This window comes from Chenopodium album, chromosome 13, assembly GCF_948465745.1.
Source record: "Chenopodium album chromosome 13, dcCheAlbu1.1, whole genome shotgun sequence".
In the NCBI taxonomy this organism is placed as follows: domain Eukaryota; kingdom Viridiplantae; phylum Streptophyta; class Magnoliopsida; order Caryophyllales; family Amaranthaceae; genus Chenopodium; species Chenopodium album.
This window is the reverse complement of record NC_137846.1, coordinates 7,644,138-7,663,711: the sequence shown is the minus strand read 5'-3', so window position 1 is coordinate 7,663,711 and position 19,574 is coordinate 7,644,138. Positions and strand designations below refer to the sequence as shown.

General features: G+C 34.9%; 2 protein-coding genes across 2 annotated transcripts; both read left to right on the top strand.

Moving 5' to 3' along the window:
• Positions 1-4,984: 4,984 nt before the first annotated feature.
• LOC145574484 (topless-related protein 3-like) lies at positions 4,985-14,180 on the top strand. Its single transcript, XM_081632289.1, has 24 exons — positions 4,985-5,394; positions 5,753-5,932; positions 6,047-6,160; positions 7,040-7,198; positions 7,857-8,031; positions 8,157-8,292; positions 8,623-8,738; positions 8,838-8,973; positions 9,055-9,164; positions 9,335-9,401; positions 9,549-9,622; positions 9,700-9,795; positions 9,891-9,983; positions 10,220-10,347; positions 10,483-10,717; positions 10,820-10,987; positions 11,401-11,538; positions 11,616-11,726; positions 11,822-12,001; positions 12,089-12,217; positions 12,311-12,406; positions 12,866-13,048; positions 13,138-13,313; positions 13,713-14,180. Exons 1-24 carry the CDS (start codon positions 5,315-5,317, stop codon positions 13,927-13,929), a joined length of 3,297 nt encoding a protein of 1,098 aa, XP_081488415.1. The 5' UTR covers positions 4,985-5,314; the 3' UTR covers positions 13,930-14,180.
• A 1,214-nt stretch (positions 14,181-15,394) lies between these two features.
• Positions 15,395-19,179, top strand: LOC145576170 (uncharacterized). Its single transcript, XM_081633951.1, has 6 exons — positions 15,395-15,789; positions 16,093-16,214; positions 16,301-16,391; positions 17,558-17,678; positions 17,772-17,833; positions 18,573-19,179. The coding sequence occupies exons 1-6, from the start codon at positions 15,500-15,502 to the stop codon at positions 19,030-19,032; spliced, it is 1,146 nt and encodes a 381-aa protein (XP_081490077.1). The 5' UTR covers positions 15,395-15,499; the 3' UTR covers positions 19,033-19,179.
• The last annotated feature ends 395 nt before the right edge of the window (positions 19,180-19,574 follow it).

Below are 19,574 nucleotides of genomic sequence, written 5' to 3'. Positions count from 1 at the left end.
TGGAAGAAATATTATAAAATGAGAGTTGAGTCATAAACTCATATGCCCTGTTCACTTCATCTTAAAAAATTAATATTCAGTAAAAATAATTTAATTTCAGTAAATAAGTTTTGTTTAGTAAAATTAATTTCAGTTCATTAAAAATAATTTCAGTTTAGTAAAATTAATTTCAGTTCAGTAAAAATAATTTCAGTTTAGTAAAAATTAGTAATTTTAAAGAAAAAATATAAAATAATCGGTAAAAATAATTTCAGTTCAGTAAAATTAATTTCAGTTCAGTCAAATTAATTTCAGTTCAGTAAAAATAATTTAATTTCAGCAAAAATAATTTCAATTCAGTAAAATAATTTCAGTTCAGCAAAAATAAGGTGAAGTGAACAGGACCATAATGTATGATGTGAGTGGGATTTCTAAATTTGGAAATGAAACACTTAAAAAAAACGGTCACTTTTGAAAATCAAGACACTTAAAAACAACAGAGGGAGTATTTTGCAAAATATATGGAAATAAATGGAATTAGTGAGTTACTTAGAGGTCGTTTGGTTAGTATAAAAAGTGAAAAATTCCCATGAACTTTTAAGTTATAGGAATTAAATTCCATAATCAAATTCGTGGGAATTTCTTAAAGTTGTTTGGTTAGTAAGTAAGAAGGGAAGTAAACTTACCTAAATACCTAGAGGGGACTAAGTCTTTTTCTATATCTTATGGGAACTGAAATTCTTAGGAAGTTCTCGTTCCCCCCATTTCACCAAATTTTATTCAACCAAACAACTAATACTCATTTTTGCAATATCTGATAACTCTAAATTCATATGTTTTTGATGTAAACCAAACAACACCTCAGTTGTGCATTATGTTAGGCGTGTGAATATGGAGTTATGCATCCTTAATTAGTTATACCTTTGTTTGTCATGCCTATATGGCTATACAAGACTTTTTATTATAGTTGGATTTACTTGGATTGAATTGAATACAAGTTTACATTCTCCTTTCACTCTTTCTATATTATAACTTCAACACCAAAAGACACTAATTTTCATTGATCTGTACAACATTTATAATTGACAATTAACGACAAAAAATATATTTGAAAAAATCAAACAAGATTTAACGACTAAGGAAGAACTACGAATCCAACTATAAAAATATAACAATTCAACACATTCTTGATTCATAAAATATAACAATTCAACATATTCTTAATTCATACACCTTTATAAGTGGATCCATTGTCGCCTCGCAATTTTGGGAGGAAGTAAATACCTATGACAATTTCAATTCAAATCTGAATCTGAGTAATCAACATCAATCGTAGCCCTGCATAGCCTGAGACAATTCCAAGTGCAAAGAAATAAAACCTTGTTTCCTAAGAGATCCAAAAAAACTTTGTGTTTTGAATGACAAAACCCTTTATCTCAAGGGAGCAAGCAAGTTCCTAGTCGAGGAACCATTATTATAAGCTAAAAAAAAACAAAAAAAAAAAAAAAAAAACCTTTTTTTTATTAAAAAAAAAAAAAAAAAAAAAAAAAAAAAAAAAACCTAAGATTAAGGCTTTTGTTCCACCGCTAAGATCCGATTGAAACCTCTTTAAAAATTTACAATAGAACCTAGGGTGTAGACGATAAAGTGTTATAAAGGTTTTTTCCAAATAGGAGTGGGACCCTCCTATTGTCTTTATATTTTAAGGTGAAATCACTTGATACTAAATAAATGAATACTTGCCTTCATAAATGTAGGTTTGTTTCGTATTACTTCGGATGTGTTTGGAACATATCAGTTTATTGGGCAAAATTAGCTTATTTGGCCAATATTAATTTTATCAAATAACCTATTTTGGACAGTTTGGTAGAAAGCTGATTCAAGTAGCTTATCCCATTAAATAGGCTTTTTCATTAGCTTACTCAACATCTTAAGGTGAAATTAAACTTATATTCATTTAATCTAAAACTCTATTTTCATTACCTACCCCATAATTAACTTATTGGTCATTTTTCATGCTTAAACAACTTTTAGCAATCAACTATATACTTACCATTATACTTTATACAATCAATTAATAAAACTTAATACAATTATATAGCCAAAGCCCATTAACACAATAGTTTCAGCTTTAAGCTTTTTACCAAGCACAACTTTCATCGTATTTTCTTTTATTTCAAAAGAAAAAGAAAATAGGTTTATATGAAATAAAATTATATATGTTAATATAAAATAATTCAAATTTTACCAAGCTCAGCTTTTATAAAGGAAATGATAGCACCTTCCAACCATGAGGTTGAAAATTCAATCCCCAACGACAAATTGGGTGGTGAAATTCCTTACCTTCACCCCTCTCTCCCAAATTGTCTAGCCGGGTTGATCCGTAACGGTTTTCCATTCAGTAGGGCCCTTCATCATATATGAGTACAAAATAATTAATTAAATTAAGATCATATAAAGTATAAACACAAATTATTCTTTCATTAGTTAAAACAAAAAAATATGGACCACTCAAATGAACAAATGGGGATTACTTATAGTGAATTTGGGTTACCTTTATGAATAAGGAGTTACTCTTACAGATTAATGTGTTTATTCATACAAATAAATAAAAAAAACACTTATAAATTATTGTGGCCAACTGGCCACACGTTATAAGACTTATCTAAAATAAAAATAAGTGTAATCAAGTGAGCCAAAACATAGCCTTATTCTTCCATTCATTTTTTATCGAATCATTATTGATTTTGTTATTTGCTAACGTAAGTTAGATACAAAATACTCCTTTTTTTTAATGTCTTATTTTGACAAGCATATTTGTTAATGTAAAACTTTGACTAATGAATTTTTTAATTATCAATAAAACATAAATTATAATCAATTACACGTGTTGATAATCTTGATGATTTGATGTGCAGTGTGAATCGAATCGCTAAAAGTTCTTATTAATGAGATAAGATTGCATAATATGATAGGATTAGATTTGAGGATTTATTGTGAATGTATCCACAACACACATCTATTTAACGCGTATAATTGAAAAGACAAAATATCACGAGAAGTTAAAAAGTGAGAGTAAGAAAAAACACGAGAATCACAATTGTGTATACACATAGCAGTTAAATAATTGAAAAATTGTACATAAATCACATCTAAAATACCTAAATTTGATTTTACCCTAGTTTATTTATTTATTAATTTATTTAAGGGATCTTGCTAATGAACGCCCCCGTGGAGTTGGATAAGCATTTAAAATACTACCTAAAGTGATATTAATTTGGAAAAGCATGACAAAATCACGCGTCGATCGGTGTAATTAATGTTATTTTTAATTTTATCTTTCTAATTTTAGCTGGATTATCCAACGCCCCCGGGGCGTTCATTAATTTTTGCCTTGTTTATAATAACCCCCATAAATTAAATAAAGTCAAATTTCACCACCTATTTGAAGGAATTATGTATTCGATAAATGCAATTACTAGATATATCAAGGATCACTATTATTGAGATAATAAGTTCATTCTCTTGGGTCGTCATTGTCTATTGCTATATTATGATAAATGATCTTTGAGCTAGTCAAATAGTCCAAAGCCTTCTAGAATGGATCCTATAAGGTCACATAACAAGGATATTGGGTTAAACAAGTTAGAAACCCATTAATGGGACTCGTGAGGATATGACTAACCATGAATAGGATTGGGCTAGAATAGTTATATTAGAGTTAGGATTTTGGGCTTGACATGGAATCTTATTTAGTGATGTGATCTATAAATAAGATCCATGCCTAGGGTTGCCATTAAGTCACAGTTAACTTACAGTGAATTGGACATCAAGGCAACCAATCCTAAAAACCCTAAAGCTCACTCTCTCTCCTCACGCACGCCCCTCCCCCCTCGCCGTCCGTACACACGGCCACCACCCCTTGATGGCGCGTGGTGCCTCGTGGTGGTGGTTCTTGGCTGGTTCATTCCTCTACTCTCCGTAGAAGGTTGATTGGAAGCATTCAGTCACGACTAATAGCATTAGTGGAGGTTTAATCCGTACTCGTGGACCAAGTGGAGGAATCACGCTTGAGGTTCTTTGATTCCTTGTTCGATCATACGTGGAATCACGCTTCAAAGGTATAATTACTTATTCTTTATGTGTTATGCAATGTTCTTGTTTGATAGATGCTTATGAATATGATTCATGTAATTCCGCTTATAGTATCTATATTCCTACACTATTAACTAAAAAATATCAATTTTTGTGTCGAAACATGGTCTATTAAGGTTTTGTGAATCACAAATCGATGCTAATTTATTTTTATTGTATAAATCATAAAATGTGGTCAAAGTTATTTATTTTTTACCACATGAAGGATAAGTGAGACAAACTTTATGAAACAAGGTATTATACATAATTGCAGTTGTAAATAAAGATATGATTAGGACAAATAACATTGTATTAATAGAGGAGTATAAATTTATTTAGAAATTTTAATAATTGCATCATTGATAAAAGAAAACAAATCAAGTAAATTAAGTAACAAAATCAATTTCTTCAAAAAAAAAAAAAAAAAAAGTAACAAAATCAACAGAAATGGAAATAAAACGGATCAGATTAGATACGCTGAACCTAGAATTAACTATTTTCACATATTAAAAGAAAATTAAAATATAAGAAATAAAAAAAATCAGTGTCGTAAAATTCACTTTCCCACGCTATATTCAACTCAACTCAAAATACCACGAGAAATACAAAAAAAACCGTATTTATCGCGAAACAAGAGGAGTAAAAAATGGACGTTAACAACGAATATTCAACTCTAATTGAGTTAGTGGTTTGGAATCCGGTTTACTTTTTCTCACATCACACGCAATGATAACCAAATGAACTTATCACTTTCCACTAATCACGTTATCATATAAGCACACTCACTTATCACTCTGCAAAAAAAGCATCGAAGATAGCAAGAGAGAGAGTAGAAAGAGAAACACAAAACCTTTATCTTACTTTCTCTCTCCTCCGCTCTTGTTCTAAATAAATAGTCCTCAATTTTTTTCATTTATTTTTTGAGTAGCCTTCTTTTTCAAGCTTTTGAAACCCTAGAAATTCTCGAACTTCGAGCCTCCAAAATATAAACCCTAGAAATTTCCAACTTTAATTTGCTTAAAATCTTTCTCCCTCTTCTATTTCTCTGCTCAATTCATTCATGCTCTGAGGATAATTTTCTCTCTCTAGATTTTTTTTCCTCTGGTTCTGATCTGAATTTGGGGGTTTTTGATTTTAGGGGAAATTAAAGAAATTTGATCTGTTAATTTGATCTGAATTTCTGGATTATTTCGGGGATAAAATGTCGTCGTTAAGCCGGGAATTGGTGTTTCTTATACTCCAATTCCTTGAAGAAGAGAAATTCAAGGAGTCCGTTCACAGGTATTTTTTTATTTTTTTAATTATTTTAATTTTTCTCTGTCCTAATATTTTTTTTTTAAAAAAAATTATGGTTTTTTTTTTTTTTTTTTTGTTTTCTTATTATTATTTTTTTTAATTACATGCGGAGAATTTATCCGAAGGAAGGTAATTTTAATTTTTTATTTTAATTTTTTTATTTTTTTTGGTAAATATAAAAAAATGGGGAGCCGTTGGAGGTCAATTTTTGAATTTTTGTGATGTTAGGGTTTTGATGAGAATGATTGAATAATTGTTGATGATTTTATGTTAATTCCATTTGCTTATTTTATATTGTATCATTTAATTTGTGAATTAATTTTAATTTGGTGATTGGGGGTAGGCTTGAGCAAGAGTCAGGATTTTTCTTCAATATGAAATACTTTGAGGAGAAAGTGCAAGCAGGGGAGTGGGATGAGGTTGAAAAGTATTTGTCTGGGTTTACCAAAGTGGATGACAACAGATATTCAATGAAGATATTCTTTGAGATTAGGAAGCAGAAGTATCTCGAAGCTCTTGACCGGTATGTTTGATTTCGGTTTTGGTTTCGTTTTCGTCGAGTTTGATTGATTTGTTGTCATTGTATGGAAGGAGTGAAATTGGTATTAAAATTGTGGTGTTTGTTTGAATTTGTTAGGCAAGATAAGTCCAAGGCGGTTGAGATACTAGTTGGTGATTTGAAAGTATTTTCGACATTCAACGAAGAGCTCTACAAGGAAATCACACAACTTTTAACTCTAACTAACTTCAGGTATACTTTACAAACCCCACAATAGTTCGTTTTAATGCTTTATAGGATATAGCACATGTGGACAACTGATAGACTGTTTTGTGCCCTTGACTTGTGTCTTTTGGCCTATGGAAAATTAGTAAATGAACATTGGGGTATTCTCCGGTGACGTGGAAATAATGTAAGGATTGATTTTTGTGTATCCTTTGAATTGTTTCAATGTCAATTGGGAGAAGGATATTGTATTAGTTAGGAAAATTGTTGCTGGGCTTATGTAATGATACGTTTAAGAGGGCCAATAGACCTTTCCTGTACATGCTCTTGGCTTGGTGTCTCGTTGGGCCTTTTGAAAATTAGTGCTCCTGACGTGGTCCACTGTATACTTTAATATCTTGCCACGTCTGTTGGATGAATCTCACATGTATCTAATTTCAGATGTTTTATCTAATGGAGGAATCCATCATGCAAGACCTTGTCCCCCAAAGCAAGTGGTCACAAGAGCTGTAGTAATAGTTTATCGAGTTATTGCTCCCTGGTGACATGGTAATAATTTGAGGATCAATCCTTGTATCCTTTAAATTTTTACCATGCCAGTTGGGAATAGAAAATATTGCATGCACCGGGGATCTATTGTGCAAGACCTCAACTCCCAAAGTGGAGTGGTCACAAGAGCTGTAGTATTAGTTTGGCAAATAAGTGTTACCTGCTGATGTGGTAATAATTTAGTTCTCGTCACGTCAGTTGGGAGTAGGAAATTTTGTTTGCTCCTGATTTCAAATGTTTTATCTAATGGGGAGATAACCATGAAAAATAATTCTAGTGTGCGATGTGATCTGCAGTCTTCTTTGATTGCCTTTTATAAAATTGTTACAGTACTTAGAACTTTTTTGGATACCTCAGGGAAAATGAGCAGCTTTCAAAGTATGGTGACACCAAAACTGCTCGTAACATTATGTTGGTAGAGCTTAAAAAGCTGATAGAAGCAAACCCGCTTTTCCGTGACAAGCTGGTGTTCCCGACTCTGAGATCGTCAAGACTGCGTACACTAATTAATCAAAGGTAAAAGGCCCTGCTATCAGTTTGTTTGTCTGTTGAATGGTTTTATGTTCATGGTGATATTTATGTTTATAGATTCTGTCATATACGGCAATTGCTAGAGTGACTTATTATGTCTCAGTCTCTTCAAACTTCAGATAAGGCCAATATCTGTGGGATGGCAATCATAAATCTACTATTTACTTTTTAAAATAAATGATTGAAGTGTATTTGTTTGAATTGCTGAAAATTATGAAAAGCACATAAAATAAATGGAAAAGATTAGGGTAAGGAATAGTGTTATCTCTTGTCGAAAAGGAATAGTGTTATCTAAATTGCTCTCACTCACCTAGTCACCCCCCATGAACTGGATTCTTAATTTAGTCTTCCTTACCTGAAACTTCAATTATCTTGAACCACATAACTGTAGAAGAAAATTTAAAATTAGAAGGATCAGTATTTAGAAAAGCACACCTAAGGCGCGTCTAGGCACTAGGGAGTTAGGGCAGAGTGCTTTTTTTTCCCCTCTAGGCTAGAAGTATTCAAATACCTAGTTGTCATGTATATTCTTAAAATGACTTGATCTATTTGGTATCTGATTGTCATGTATGACTGCATTAGTTGTATCAAATCAGATTTGGTATATATGTTTACTGATTTTTTAACTTTCTGATTTGTGCAGCTTGAATTGGCAGCATCAGCTTTGTAAGAATCCCAGACCAAACCCTGATATCAAGACATTATTCACTGATCATACGTGCACTCCTCCAAATGGAGCTGTTGCACCTGCTCCTGTAACTCTTCCAGTTGCTGCTGTTGCAAAGCCTGCTGCTTATACACAGCTAGGAGCTCATGGTGTATGTTGTCTACACTCATTTGCTAGTTTTTTTTTTTTTTTTTTTTTTTTTTTTTTTTTTAAAGTTTGCTGAATACTGTCAAAAATGTATGAATCTCAATTATGATGTCTTATTTTATGTTGCAGCCATTCCAGCCTACACCCGCAGCTGCTGCAGCTAATGCTAATGCTTTGGCTGGTTGGATGGCAAATGCTGCTGCATCCTCTTCTGTCCAAGCTGCAGTGGTGACTGCATCATCCATTCCTGTGCCCCCAAATCAAGGTGGGTACTGATGTATTAAGCTGTTTGTGAACATTTACTTGTAATTATAATTGAGGCCGGTGAAATTGGTTAAGAGGCTTCCTGTGTAGTTGTTCGTAACTATAGCGGCACCTAATGTAATTGGGGAACTCCCTAACATCTATTTTAGCTTAATGGTGGCTTTGTTTAATAGAGGGGGGGGGGGGGGGGGGAAGCTGATGGCGTTAAAAAGGAGCTTAATTACTCGTTTGTATCTAAATATTTCTTCTTTACTTATGTCAGCTTCTTCGTAGACTTTTTTTTCTTTTTTACCTGAGCTATATATTTATATATGTATTTTTTTTGTGTTAGTCCCAATCCATAAAAGGCCAAGAACACCGCCTACAACACTTGGCATGGTTGATTATCAGAATCCCGATCACGAACAGCTGATGAAACGTCTTCGTCCTGCACAATCTGTGGAGGAGGTAACTGTTCTGTTGTGGATTAATTTTTCATGTTGGTTCGAATGTTAAGTATGTTTATCGACAGTGCAGTTACTGAATTTTCTTTGTTTTATTTTTCAGGTTACATATCCAACACCCCGCCAACAAGCTTCTTGGTCTGTGGATGACCTCCCAAGAATGGTGGCCTTTACTTTGCACCAAGGCTCTACTGTGACAAGCATGGATTTCCATCCTTCTCATCCCACATTGCTGCTTGGTATGAAGGCTATTCAACTATTGTAGTTCCATATGTGCACTTTGTTTTCATGTCTTGTGCTAACTTTGATGTTTGGATTAGTTGGTTCATCTAGCGCGGAAATTACTCTTTGGGAGGTTGCGTCACGTGAGAAATTGGTGTCAAAGCCTTTCAAAGTTTGGGAAATGGCTTCATGCTCTTTACAATTCCAGGTTAATCTATCACCTTGTAGTAATATTCTTGTTCTTAATATTTGTCTCTCTCTCTCTCTCTCTCTCTCTCTCTCGCACTACTTTTTTCTGGACATAGAACACTTGTGACTGCATGCTCTTGTAGCTGAACCAGCCCAGTCTGTAGGCCTAATGATTGTTAATTTTTACAGGCTGCCTTTGTCAAAGATGTAATATCAGTCAGCCGAGTTGCATGGAGTCCTGATGGAAACTATCTGGGTATGTCTGCTAGCTTATTTTTGTTTTTGTAAAATTTTTTTTTCTTGCTGCTGCTGCTGTTTCTTCTTCTTCTTTTTTTTTTTAAAAAATATTTTTTTTTACAATTTTTGCTCCCGTATCCATCATATATGGTCTTCATTGTTGCAGGAGCTGCCTTTAGTAAGCACCTGATCCATTTATATGCTTATTCTGGACCAAATGATCTTCGACAACAGATGGAGGTGACTGAAGTGTTATCTTGCTCGTTTAAGTTGAACTCTGAACATCAAACCTGACCAATATATCCTTATGCTTGCAGATTGATGCCCATATCGGTGGGGTGAATGATCTAGCTTTTGCTTATCCTAACAAGCAACTTTGTGTCCTAACATGTGGAGATGATAAGATTATTAAGGTAAGAATGGAGTAGGTTTTTAATATTCAGGTTCAATTTCACATGCTGGTGATGATGTTTTTATACTCTTTCTTACTAATGCTTCTATCAAACAGGTTTGGGATTTATCAGGAAGAAAGTTATTCAATCTTGAAGGCCATGAAGCACCTGTTTACTCAATATGCCCTCATCACAAGGAGAACATTCAGGTATCTAACCAATAGCCCTGAAATTGATAGTTGTGATACATACAATAGACGTGATGTTTGGGTCTAAACTGTACCTTCTTTTCTATTAGTAAATTATGAATTGATCTGATTGATGATGAGCTGTGAACTATGCTCATGCTTCCTGTTAGTAAATTAGTAGATTATTAAATCTTGAAGACACTATCCTGCTTCCTGTTCTTGTAACACTATGCTCATTTGCTTCTGTTCCTTCTCAGTTCATTTTTTCAACTGCATTTGACGGGAAGATTAAAGCTTGGCTGTATGATAATACGGGGTCTAAAGTTGACTATGATGCTCCTGGACACTGGTGTACTACAATGCTTTACAGTGCTGATGGAACTAGGTATGGATAAATTTGTGAAATTTGTCTTGTAAAAAGGATTCAGTCCATTAAGATTCCTAATTTTAGTATCTCAGACATAGCATGGAGTTGATGCCATGTGATGTTTTTACCTACACCTGTTTTATTGTATTGCAGATTATTTTCATGTGGAACTAGTAAAGATGGAGAATCTTTCCTGGTTGAGTGGAATGAGAGTGAAGGGGCAATAAAAAGGACATACACTGGATTTAGAAGGAAATCAAATGGCGTTGTGCAATTTGACACAACACAAAATCATTTTCTAGCTGCAGGTGAAGATCATCAGATAAAGTTTTGGGACATGGATAATGTCGGTGTACTCGCTCAAACAGATGCAGAGGGAGGGCTTCCGGTTAGTATATTTGGATTTGTCTATATATCATGGGAAAGTCCCCTCTTCCCAGAAGTAGGATGTAGTGCTGTTGCTTACGTTATGATTTGAAATGCGTTTCAGAATCTTCCACGGTTGAGATTCAACAAGGAAGGGAACCTTCTTGCTGTTTCCACTGCAGATAATGGAATCAAAATTCTCGCAACTGCAGCTGGTCTTCGTTTATTGAGGACTGTAGAAGCCCCACAATTTGAAGCATTGAGGACACCTATTGAAGCTGCTGCTATCAAGGTAACCTTAAATGATTTAAATTTATTCAGGAGCAATTATTAGTAGCTGTCTAAATCTTATTATATTTCTGATCTCTTTTTGTAATGCCTCAAGGCCAAGATCACTAAACTTGCTAAGAATATAAGATTAACCATGTATGTTTCTGTGCTTGTCCTCCTAACTCTCATATGTGTTTGTCTCAATTTTCTGCAATGATTCATGAACATTCTAACAATTGTGGTGAGTGCTTTTGGAATTGTTGGTTTTGATGTAGCATGTGCTACTGAGCATAATTGTATCTGAGCAACCTTGGACAAAAAATAAACCTTTGTAAAGAAGGCCCTCCCATTTCATCGTACCTGGATTTTCTTCTCTATTCACGTTCCTTTGCATCATTGTATTTTAGCTTAGTTTTGGATTCCCTTTTTCTTCAGAATGGAAACATGGAAAAGGCTAGGATGGCCGAAGATGCAATAGAGACTAAAATCAAGCCTTGGCAGTTGGCTGAAATCGTGGAGCCTGTTCAGTGTAGGCTGGTGACTTTACCAGAAAGCATGGACAGTTTCAGCAAGGTTTGTTGATCGACTCTTTAAAATCTTATGCTATGCACAGAATTTCTCTTTCTTATCTGAATGTTGCTTGCCTCTAGGTTGCTCGACTTCTTTACACCAATAATGGTATTGGGGTTTTGGCGCTTGGTTCAAATGGTATCCAGAAAATCTGGAAGTGGAGTCGCAGTGAGCAAAACCCTAGCGGGAAGGTAATGGATTAGTAGAAGTTTCTGTTTTCATCAAATATGTTTTTGAAATTTTGAATGAACTGTTGCTAAAATTGTTGAGTTTCAATTTTCAATAGGCTACTGCCAGTGTGGTTCCGCAACATTGGCAACCAAGCAGCGGTCTTCTTATGACTAATGATGTCCCAGGTGTCAATGCTGAAGAAGCTGTACCATGTATAGCACTTTCGAAAAATGATTCATACGTAATGTCGGCCGCTGGTGGAAAGGTGTCATTGTTTAACATGATGACATTCAAGGTATTTATATTTATGATTATGTAAAGTATGCCTGCTGTTCAGCTTTATTATGGCCTTCATGGGCAACTAATTATTTTGCACTTTCAGGTCATGACAACATTCATGCCTCCTCCGCCTGCCTCAACCTTCTTGGCATTTCATCCCCAAGACAACAACATCATAGCAATTGGAATGGAGGACTCAACCATTCACATATACAATGTTAGAGTAGACGAGGTAATAATTTTCAATTGCAAAGTAAGTTCTTTATAGTGTTTTCTTATATTAGTATGCCATCTATTTAAGGTTTTTTCTACCTCTTAATTTCAGGTTAAATCAAAATTGAAGGGTCATGTGAAGCGCATAAGTGGTTTAGCATTTTCAACCAGTCTTGGTATCCTGGTATCATCTGGTGCTGATGCTCAGGTAGGCAATATTCGATCTCTTTTGGGTAGTGGAAATGATATATTGATATAGACTAAGAGTGTTTACAAATGAAGTAGCCAGGTCACCAGTGAAGAATATTTACTTGGGTTGTATGGTGTAGTTGTTCCTTAGAATTATTATTTCTTTATGTTTTTTTCTTTCCGATTTGGGCATTAGATGGCAGTGGCTCTCTATAGGTAGTTTGGATAACAATTGTTATAACTAAGAAAATTGCTCCATTCCTAGTACGTTAAATACCAAGTGTTGAAATTTTATTTACTTATTTTTTGAATAATTTATTTATTGTTTTTATGAAGCATTCATAGGCAGTCAATCTCTCTGTGTATGAGGTTCAATTGCTTTCAGATGACAATATGTTAACCTGATCCTGTTGATGTATGCTATAACTTATAATAAAGTGTCTTTTTCACTATTATAATGGTGGATATATGACTACAGCTGTGTGTCTGGAGCATTGATGCCTGGGAGAAAAAGAAGACTGTCACAATACAACTTCCAGCGGGTAAGGCAGCTACTGGTGATACACGAGTCCAGTTTCACTCTGACCAGACCCGTTTGCTAGTGTTCCATGAAACCCAGCTAGCAATATATGATGCCTCTAAAATGGAATGCATTAGACAGGTATAACAGAGTGGTTTAACTGTATTGTGCTTTGAGGTTGAGATTATGAAAGATCAGTTGTGATTCTTCTATGCCATCTTAAATTGCAGTGGGTCCCCCAGGATGCATTGTCTGCACCAATATCCTATGCAGCATACTCGTGCAATAGTATGATAGTTTATGCTTCCTTTTGTGATGGCAACATTGGAGTATTTGATGCGGACACTTTGAAACTTAGATGCCGCGTGGGCCCTTCAGCATACCTTTCTCAGGCTCAATTGAATGGGTGAGTTAAAAGACTTTACCATCTGTGATGTTGAACATTATATTTCGTTATATGGATACAATAATGTATTATTTAGTTAAAAATATAATCCATATGATCAAATTCTGACTTTTGCAATTCTCTTAATTAGTACCTGAACTATTGTTTCTGTTTATCTTGAGAGGGTCAATAACACGATAAAGTCCTGAAGTTTTAGCCTGTTGTGCACTTGAGTTTATTCTATTTCTAGGGTATGTGGTAATTTTTCTCAATTATTCAGTGAAAGACAAACCAAGTACCTGAGACGTTGACATATGGCAATGCTGCTTTGTTTTGAGTTGCTGACCACAAGGGTTATGTGGGTGATGTAGATTTTATATTTATATTAGTCTCATCTAATCTGTCTCTACCTTGTTTTAGGAGCCAAGCTGTTTATGCGCTAGTGGTAGCTGCCCACCCACAAGAACCCTTTCAGATTGCTGTAGGGTTGAGTGATGGAACCGTTAAAGTGATGGAGCCAGCCGAGTCAGAAGGCAAGTGGGGAGTGTCTCCACCTGCCGATAATGGGTTGCTAAATGGCAGAACGGCCTCATCGTCTGCTACAAGCAGCCACACTCCAGATCAAATACAAAGATGAAGCTCTCCAGAAAATCCTGTCTGTACATTGTTGAAATTCTTTATTTAGTGCACTAGTTTACTACAGTTTAGTGAGTAGACTCTAGGATTGTGATCTTCAGATAATGTTTTCTCAGCAAGGATAAAGACACACAATGTTTAGACAGAATTGGTTAGAGAGGTGCATTCTTGTATCATTATCTCTTGTCCAATTGAAATTGAACTGGGCTCTGTATTTTAGAAAATTGTATATGAGTTCTTCTGTCTTGATGACATTGTATTACTAGAAGATTTACAGATGCTTCGAGCAATTGCTCTGCAAGGAAATGAATCGTTTATCAAGCAGTATTATAAGCATGTATTTCTTTTGTGTTAGCTTGGGGTGATGTGAATCTCGGGCCAAAGAAGTTCCTTTCAGTCTGAAGGCGAAAGTTCCTTATGGTAGTCTGCTACAGCATTCAACTGATTTGGAGTTTTGGACCATAATCTTACGACTGTACTTTTTTTTTTTTTTTTGAAGAACCATAATCTTACTATTTGGACTTGTAAAAAAACAATAAACAATAATCTCAAGTATTGTTGTTTTGTTCTGAAAAAAAACTACATAGTAGTTGAAATTGTATAGGTTCAGTCGTTCAGAACTTTTTTTTTCTTTTTAATATTTTTTCTCTTTCATGCCAAACCGAATCAGGGTCCATTTGGTATTGTTGTAGTTTTCTATTTTTTTTTTGGTTTTTTAAGATATATTTGATTTAATGAATTAAAAATTGCCAAATCATTAAAATTATGATAATTTTGAAGGATCTTGCTAACCAGCGCCCTGGAGCGTTAGATAAGGAATAATTATATTGGTTGAAATGGTATTAAGTTAGAAATGCATGACAAAATCACGCATAGTTCGGTGTAATTAATGTTAATTTTACTCTAATATTTTCACTTGTAATTATCTTATCTAACGCTCCGGGGGCACTCATTAGCTTTTGCCAATTTTGAAAACTAATAATATGAATGTGAAAACAACTTAGGGGATAAGGCTTTCTTACTTATTACAATTTGAATTTTACTCACTTAAAAAGGGTAATTTATGAATAAAACGTAAATAATTTTGATATATATATTTTAAAGTACCTTTTATTTATGTTGAGGAAATATATTTATTTTTAGGGATCTTTTGATTATTAAGCTTAATTTTAGAATGGTTGTACACTCGATTTTTCAAAAAGTTTATGTTCCAACAATCACGAGTTCATGACTATCATGTGCTCTTTAATCTCCATGACTCCTCCCTACAATTTTCCTTAAATTACATCGTTATGACTATTGCGATTCATACGAAACATTGCGACTTAGCGAGTATTTTGTACGTATATATATATTTTATACACACGAGGTATATTTTGAACTGCCCAAAAAGTGAATCGGGTCGAATCATTGTATAACCCGACACCAGTAAATCGCACCTCCCTTCTTCATACTTAATCCAGGTTAGAGTCAGAAAGACCAAAAAAGTGGGGAAGAAAGGCTTTTGCTCGTCTCCGAGCTAAGCTCAAATCTAGGGTTAGGGTTTACGAATCGACCTTCAAAATTCAACAATGGCGAATCGTACGGATCCTCTAGCGAAGAGCATAAGAGGTACAAATCCACAGAATTTGGTCGAAAAGATAGTTCGAACGAAGATCTACCAAAACACCTACTGGAAAGAACAATGCTTCGGTCTCACCGCCGAAACTCTCGTCGACAAAGCTATGGAGCTCGACCATATCGGCGGCACGTATGGCGGTAATCGTAAACCTACTCCGTTCATGTGTCTTGTTATGAAGATGCTCCAAATTCAACCTGAGAAAGATATCGTCGTCGAGTTTATTAAAAATGAAGATTATAAGTAAATCTCGATTCTCTAATTTGATTCGTTTTTTGCTAATTTGAAGAAATTATGTGTGTTTTTTGAGGTTGAAAGGAGCCGATAGTTTACATAATTATGAATTATACTGTTAATTTAGTAGCATGTGATGGTTGATATTTTGTTGCAACTATAAATTTGAATTGTGTTCTGAATTTCTGGGTTAATTTATGGTTAAGTGGGTGGTTGGGAAAATTTATGGATGCAGGGGGTGTGATGTTAAATTGTTAATGTGTATATGTTTATTTCATGGTTCAATGTTGAGTGTGGTTATTGTAAATGTAGGTATGTGAGGATACTCGGGGCGTTCTATTTACGCCTTACTGGAACGGATTCTGATATCTATTTGTATTTAGAGCCTCTGTACAATGACTATCGGAAGCTGCGGATGAAGAAACCGGATGGGCGTAAGTTATTTGTTGTCCATATTCATATTAGGTTTCTGCTTACACTATCAGTCTGGGTTTTGGCTAATCTATTTGTTTGGCAACAGAGTTCTTGTTGACTCATGTGGACGAGTTCATAGACGAGCTTCTGACTAAAGACTATTCATGTGACATTGCCATGCCTCGCATCAAGAAAAGGTGACATTCTCTTTACTTGATTGTTTAATTGAGCTCTCTTTTTGAGTAATGAAAGGCTCAATGTATATTTTTAACATGCATAGTAGGCTTTGTCAGTTTATTATTGTTGTTTTGATAATTTGTAGGATGTTACGGACTTATGGAGTACTAGTTTGTGTCCATGCGATGCTGATTGAATCCTTGTAATTGTTTTGATCAATTCTTGGTTAACCTAATATTGATTTCCCAATCTTGTGCCTAAATGATGTCGCTGATACACTGCCTAAAATTTTGACAACTAGGAATAAATAATAGTTCTATGTCTTGTGGCCTTATGGGTAGTAAGAATGACAAATTCATACTAGAAGAAAGGCTGTGAAACTCATTTTGAGAAGGGATAATTGGTTCTTGAAGTGCCCATGACTAGTGATAAGGAGCCTCGTTCAGATGTGTTTTGGGGATTCAATTAGATGCAAAAGCTGTCAGCTCGCATAGTGATTTTTTTTTAGAGGTAAGGATAAGGCCCTACCAAGCCAAAACCTCTCATAGGTCAATCTGATTTGGTCTAGCAGGCAAGGCCCCTTAGGAGTTAGGAGTAGGGGGTGGGGTGGGGGAACACGGAGTCCCCTAGTTGGATTTGATCATACAATCTCATGGTAGATGCAAATCTTTCCACTAATCCAAGCCTTGCTTGGTTCTTATTAGTGAATAGTAACGGGCTTTTGATGAAGATAATATAAACATATAGCGATTTAATTTTTGAAAGAGAGGGTACATTGAGCTGATTAACAGATGATACAGGCTAACAAGTAACAAACTAACAACTATTAATGTCTGGCAGATTTGATTGTGTAAATTAGTTGAATTTCTTGTCAGAATTGTATAATACTTCGTAATATATAATGTATATTTGTTGCAACTTACAAAACTTTTGGTGTGTTCAAACTTGTAATTATTCTGTATCGATTATCCCAGAGTATATGAATTTATTATGGATTTAAATATCACCGATAACCGTTTTGTTTTTAAATCAATTGCGTTTTTATTCCTTGAAAGAAAATTGCTATCTTATGTTGTATGTGTTTGTATATGTTCTGCACTTCGCGTTAGCACATGTCCTGTTTTATTCTCAGAGGTCTTTTGGTTTGTATAGGATAGTACCTAACTCATCAGTTCCTGACGAACAGATGGAATCTTGAGAATGTTGGTGCTCTGGAACCCAGAAGAAGTGCCCTGGAAGATGATTTTGAAGAGGAGGAAGAAAAAGAAGAAGATGAGATGGATGTAGATGTTGATGAACATGAAAAGGTTGAAGTATCCTTCCTCATCTGAATCATCTGTTTCAAATGACTCTTTATTTATTCCTTTTCTTACTCAGTTGTTTCTGTTACTGTTCAACAGGATTATCGCGGTAGGAGTCCTGTGAGAGATAGGGATAGGAGGCGTGATAGTCACAGATACAGGTTTGTACTTGAGACATTATTTAAGTTGTCTTGTCTCTGACAGACTAGTCATGTTATTCCAATATTTCTTATTACTAGTAAATTTACTCATGCTAAGATTCTCTGTTCGATGCTGCAATATGATGTCTTTTCAATCAACTTGTTTTAGCTGCAAATTAAAATCACTTCCTTTGCAGCCATCTTAATATTGTGGAAATATTAATTTCACTGTAGTATATTACATATTTCTGATGTATCCATCTTTATGGATATTGGAATATTTATGTTGTCCATTTGATATTATTGCATGTAGATTATTTGTGTCCCAAGACTAAGTTGTGTCTTAAGTTCCCTATTCTTTTATGCATCATCTTTTTGTGCAACATGTGCTTTACTACTCTCATGCGGAAGCTGCTCTCCACTTTAAGTCACAACTCACTAATTACACACTAATCACACACTCACAACCGTATAGATCGGTAGAATAAATTAAACTCTGTGGAATCTTCATGGTAATCAATGTCATGCTGAGGTTTAGAGCAGCTTCCAAAAGTAAAATATGATGATCCTGCCAGGTTTCTCTGCATTGGCAGTGTGCAGTTGAGAAGTATGATGGGTCATACATACTTAAAAATGTATTTTTCATCCTCATTTGTCTGGTAAACAAAGATACTACTGTTTTGATCTCTTCTCCAACTGTAATATATGAGTTACAGACTAAAGAATCAGTGATGCTCACAATCTTGTTTTTGTTCTTTAGGGATAGGGACTATGACCGTGATTATGATCGTGACTATGATAGAGAACGTGGAAGAGGGCGAGATAGAGACCGAGATAGGGATAGGGACCGAGATAGAGATCGGGACAGGGATAGGGATCGAGACCGAGATCGTTATCGCATTAAAGATGAAAAGGATTATGGCCGTGATAGGGATAGGCGTGACAGGGATCGTGGTAGGCGGAGGAGCCGCTCAAGAAGCCGGAGTAGGAGTAAGGATCGCAAGGACCGTGAGGGTTACCGTAAGAAGCATGGTAGGAGTCCCAGCCCTAGAAGGCACGGAGATGAGGATAATGGTGCACGTGAGGAATCAAAGAAGACGAAGAAGAAGAAAGAGAAGGAGAAGGAAAAGAAGGATGATGGCACAGACCATCCTGATCCAGAAATTGCTGAAGCAAACAAGCTTCGAGCTAAACTTGGGTTGAAACCATTGAAGTTATAGATACATATGATTGTAAATGTATGTATCCATACTTTCTTTGTCAATGGTTGATTGTATAACCCATTTTTTAAATGTTTATACTTGGTATGATTTCTGTTTCAATTGGCTATCATCAATTTATACAGAGTATAACCCTGTTTTCGGTCAGCCCAAAGTGTTGCACATTGCATTTGATGCTATTGAGAAAGACCGCATTCTTTTAGACTGGAGTAATTATCTGCACTCAGCTGTTTCATGACACTACAGTAATTTATCTGACTTGTCTGGCAGTTTCATGCTGAAATTCATTCGCTAGTTTTTGATGCAGTCTTACTCATCAAAGCTGTGATTCAAGACAAATTCATAATATGAATGATAGCAGCTTCAATTTCATAATAACACTACAGTTATAACATACGAAGTAGAAAACAACATGAATTACCACTAATTTTATGCATATGAAAGATCAAAGCTAAGGATAATACTTCGTATTTCCCATAACAATCACTGGAAGAATTAACCTTCTACTGTCAGGCAAAATCTTCAGGAACCAGAACACCATT

Bases quoted from the DNA above. Each gene is read 5' to 3' on its own strand.
- LOC145574484 (XM_081632289.1), top strand. From the start codon at position 5,315: ATGTCGTCGTTAAGCCGGGAATTGGTGTTTCTTATACTCCAATTCCTT. The intron at 8,293-8,622 runs GTGGGTACTGAT...TTTTTGTGTTAG, and splicing joins TCCTGTGCCCCCAAATCAAG to TCCCAATCCATAAAAGGCCA. The intron at 9,984-10,219 runs GTATCTAACCAA...GTTCCTTCTCAG, and splicing joins ATCACAAGGAGAACATTCAG to TTCATTTTTTCAACTGCATT.
- LOC145576170 (XM_081633951.1), top strand. From the start codon at position 15,500: ATGGCGAATCGTACGGATCCTCTAGCGAAGAGCATAAGAGGTACAAAT. The intron at 16,392-17,557 runs GTGACATTCTCT...CCTGACGAACAG, and splicing joins ATGCCTCGCATCAAGAAAAG to ATGGAATCTTGAGAATGTTG. The intron at 17,834-18,572 runs GTTTGTACTTGA...TTTGTTCTTTAG, and splicing joins CGTGATAGTCACAGATACAG to GGATAGGGACTATGACCGTG.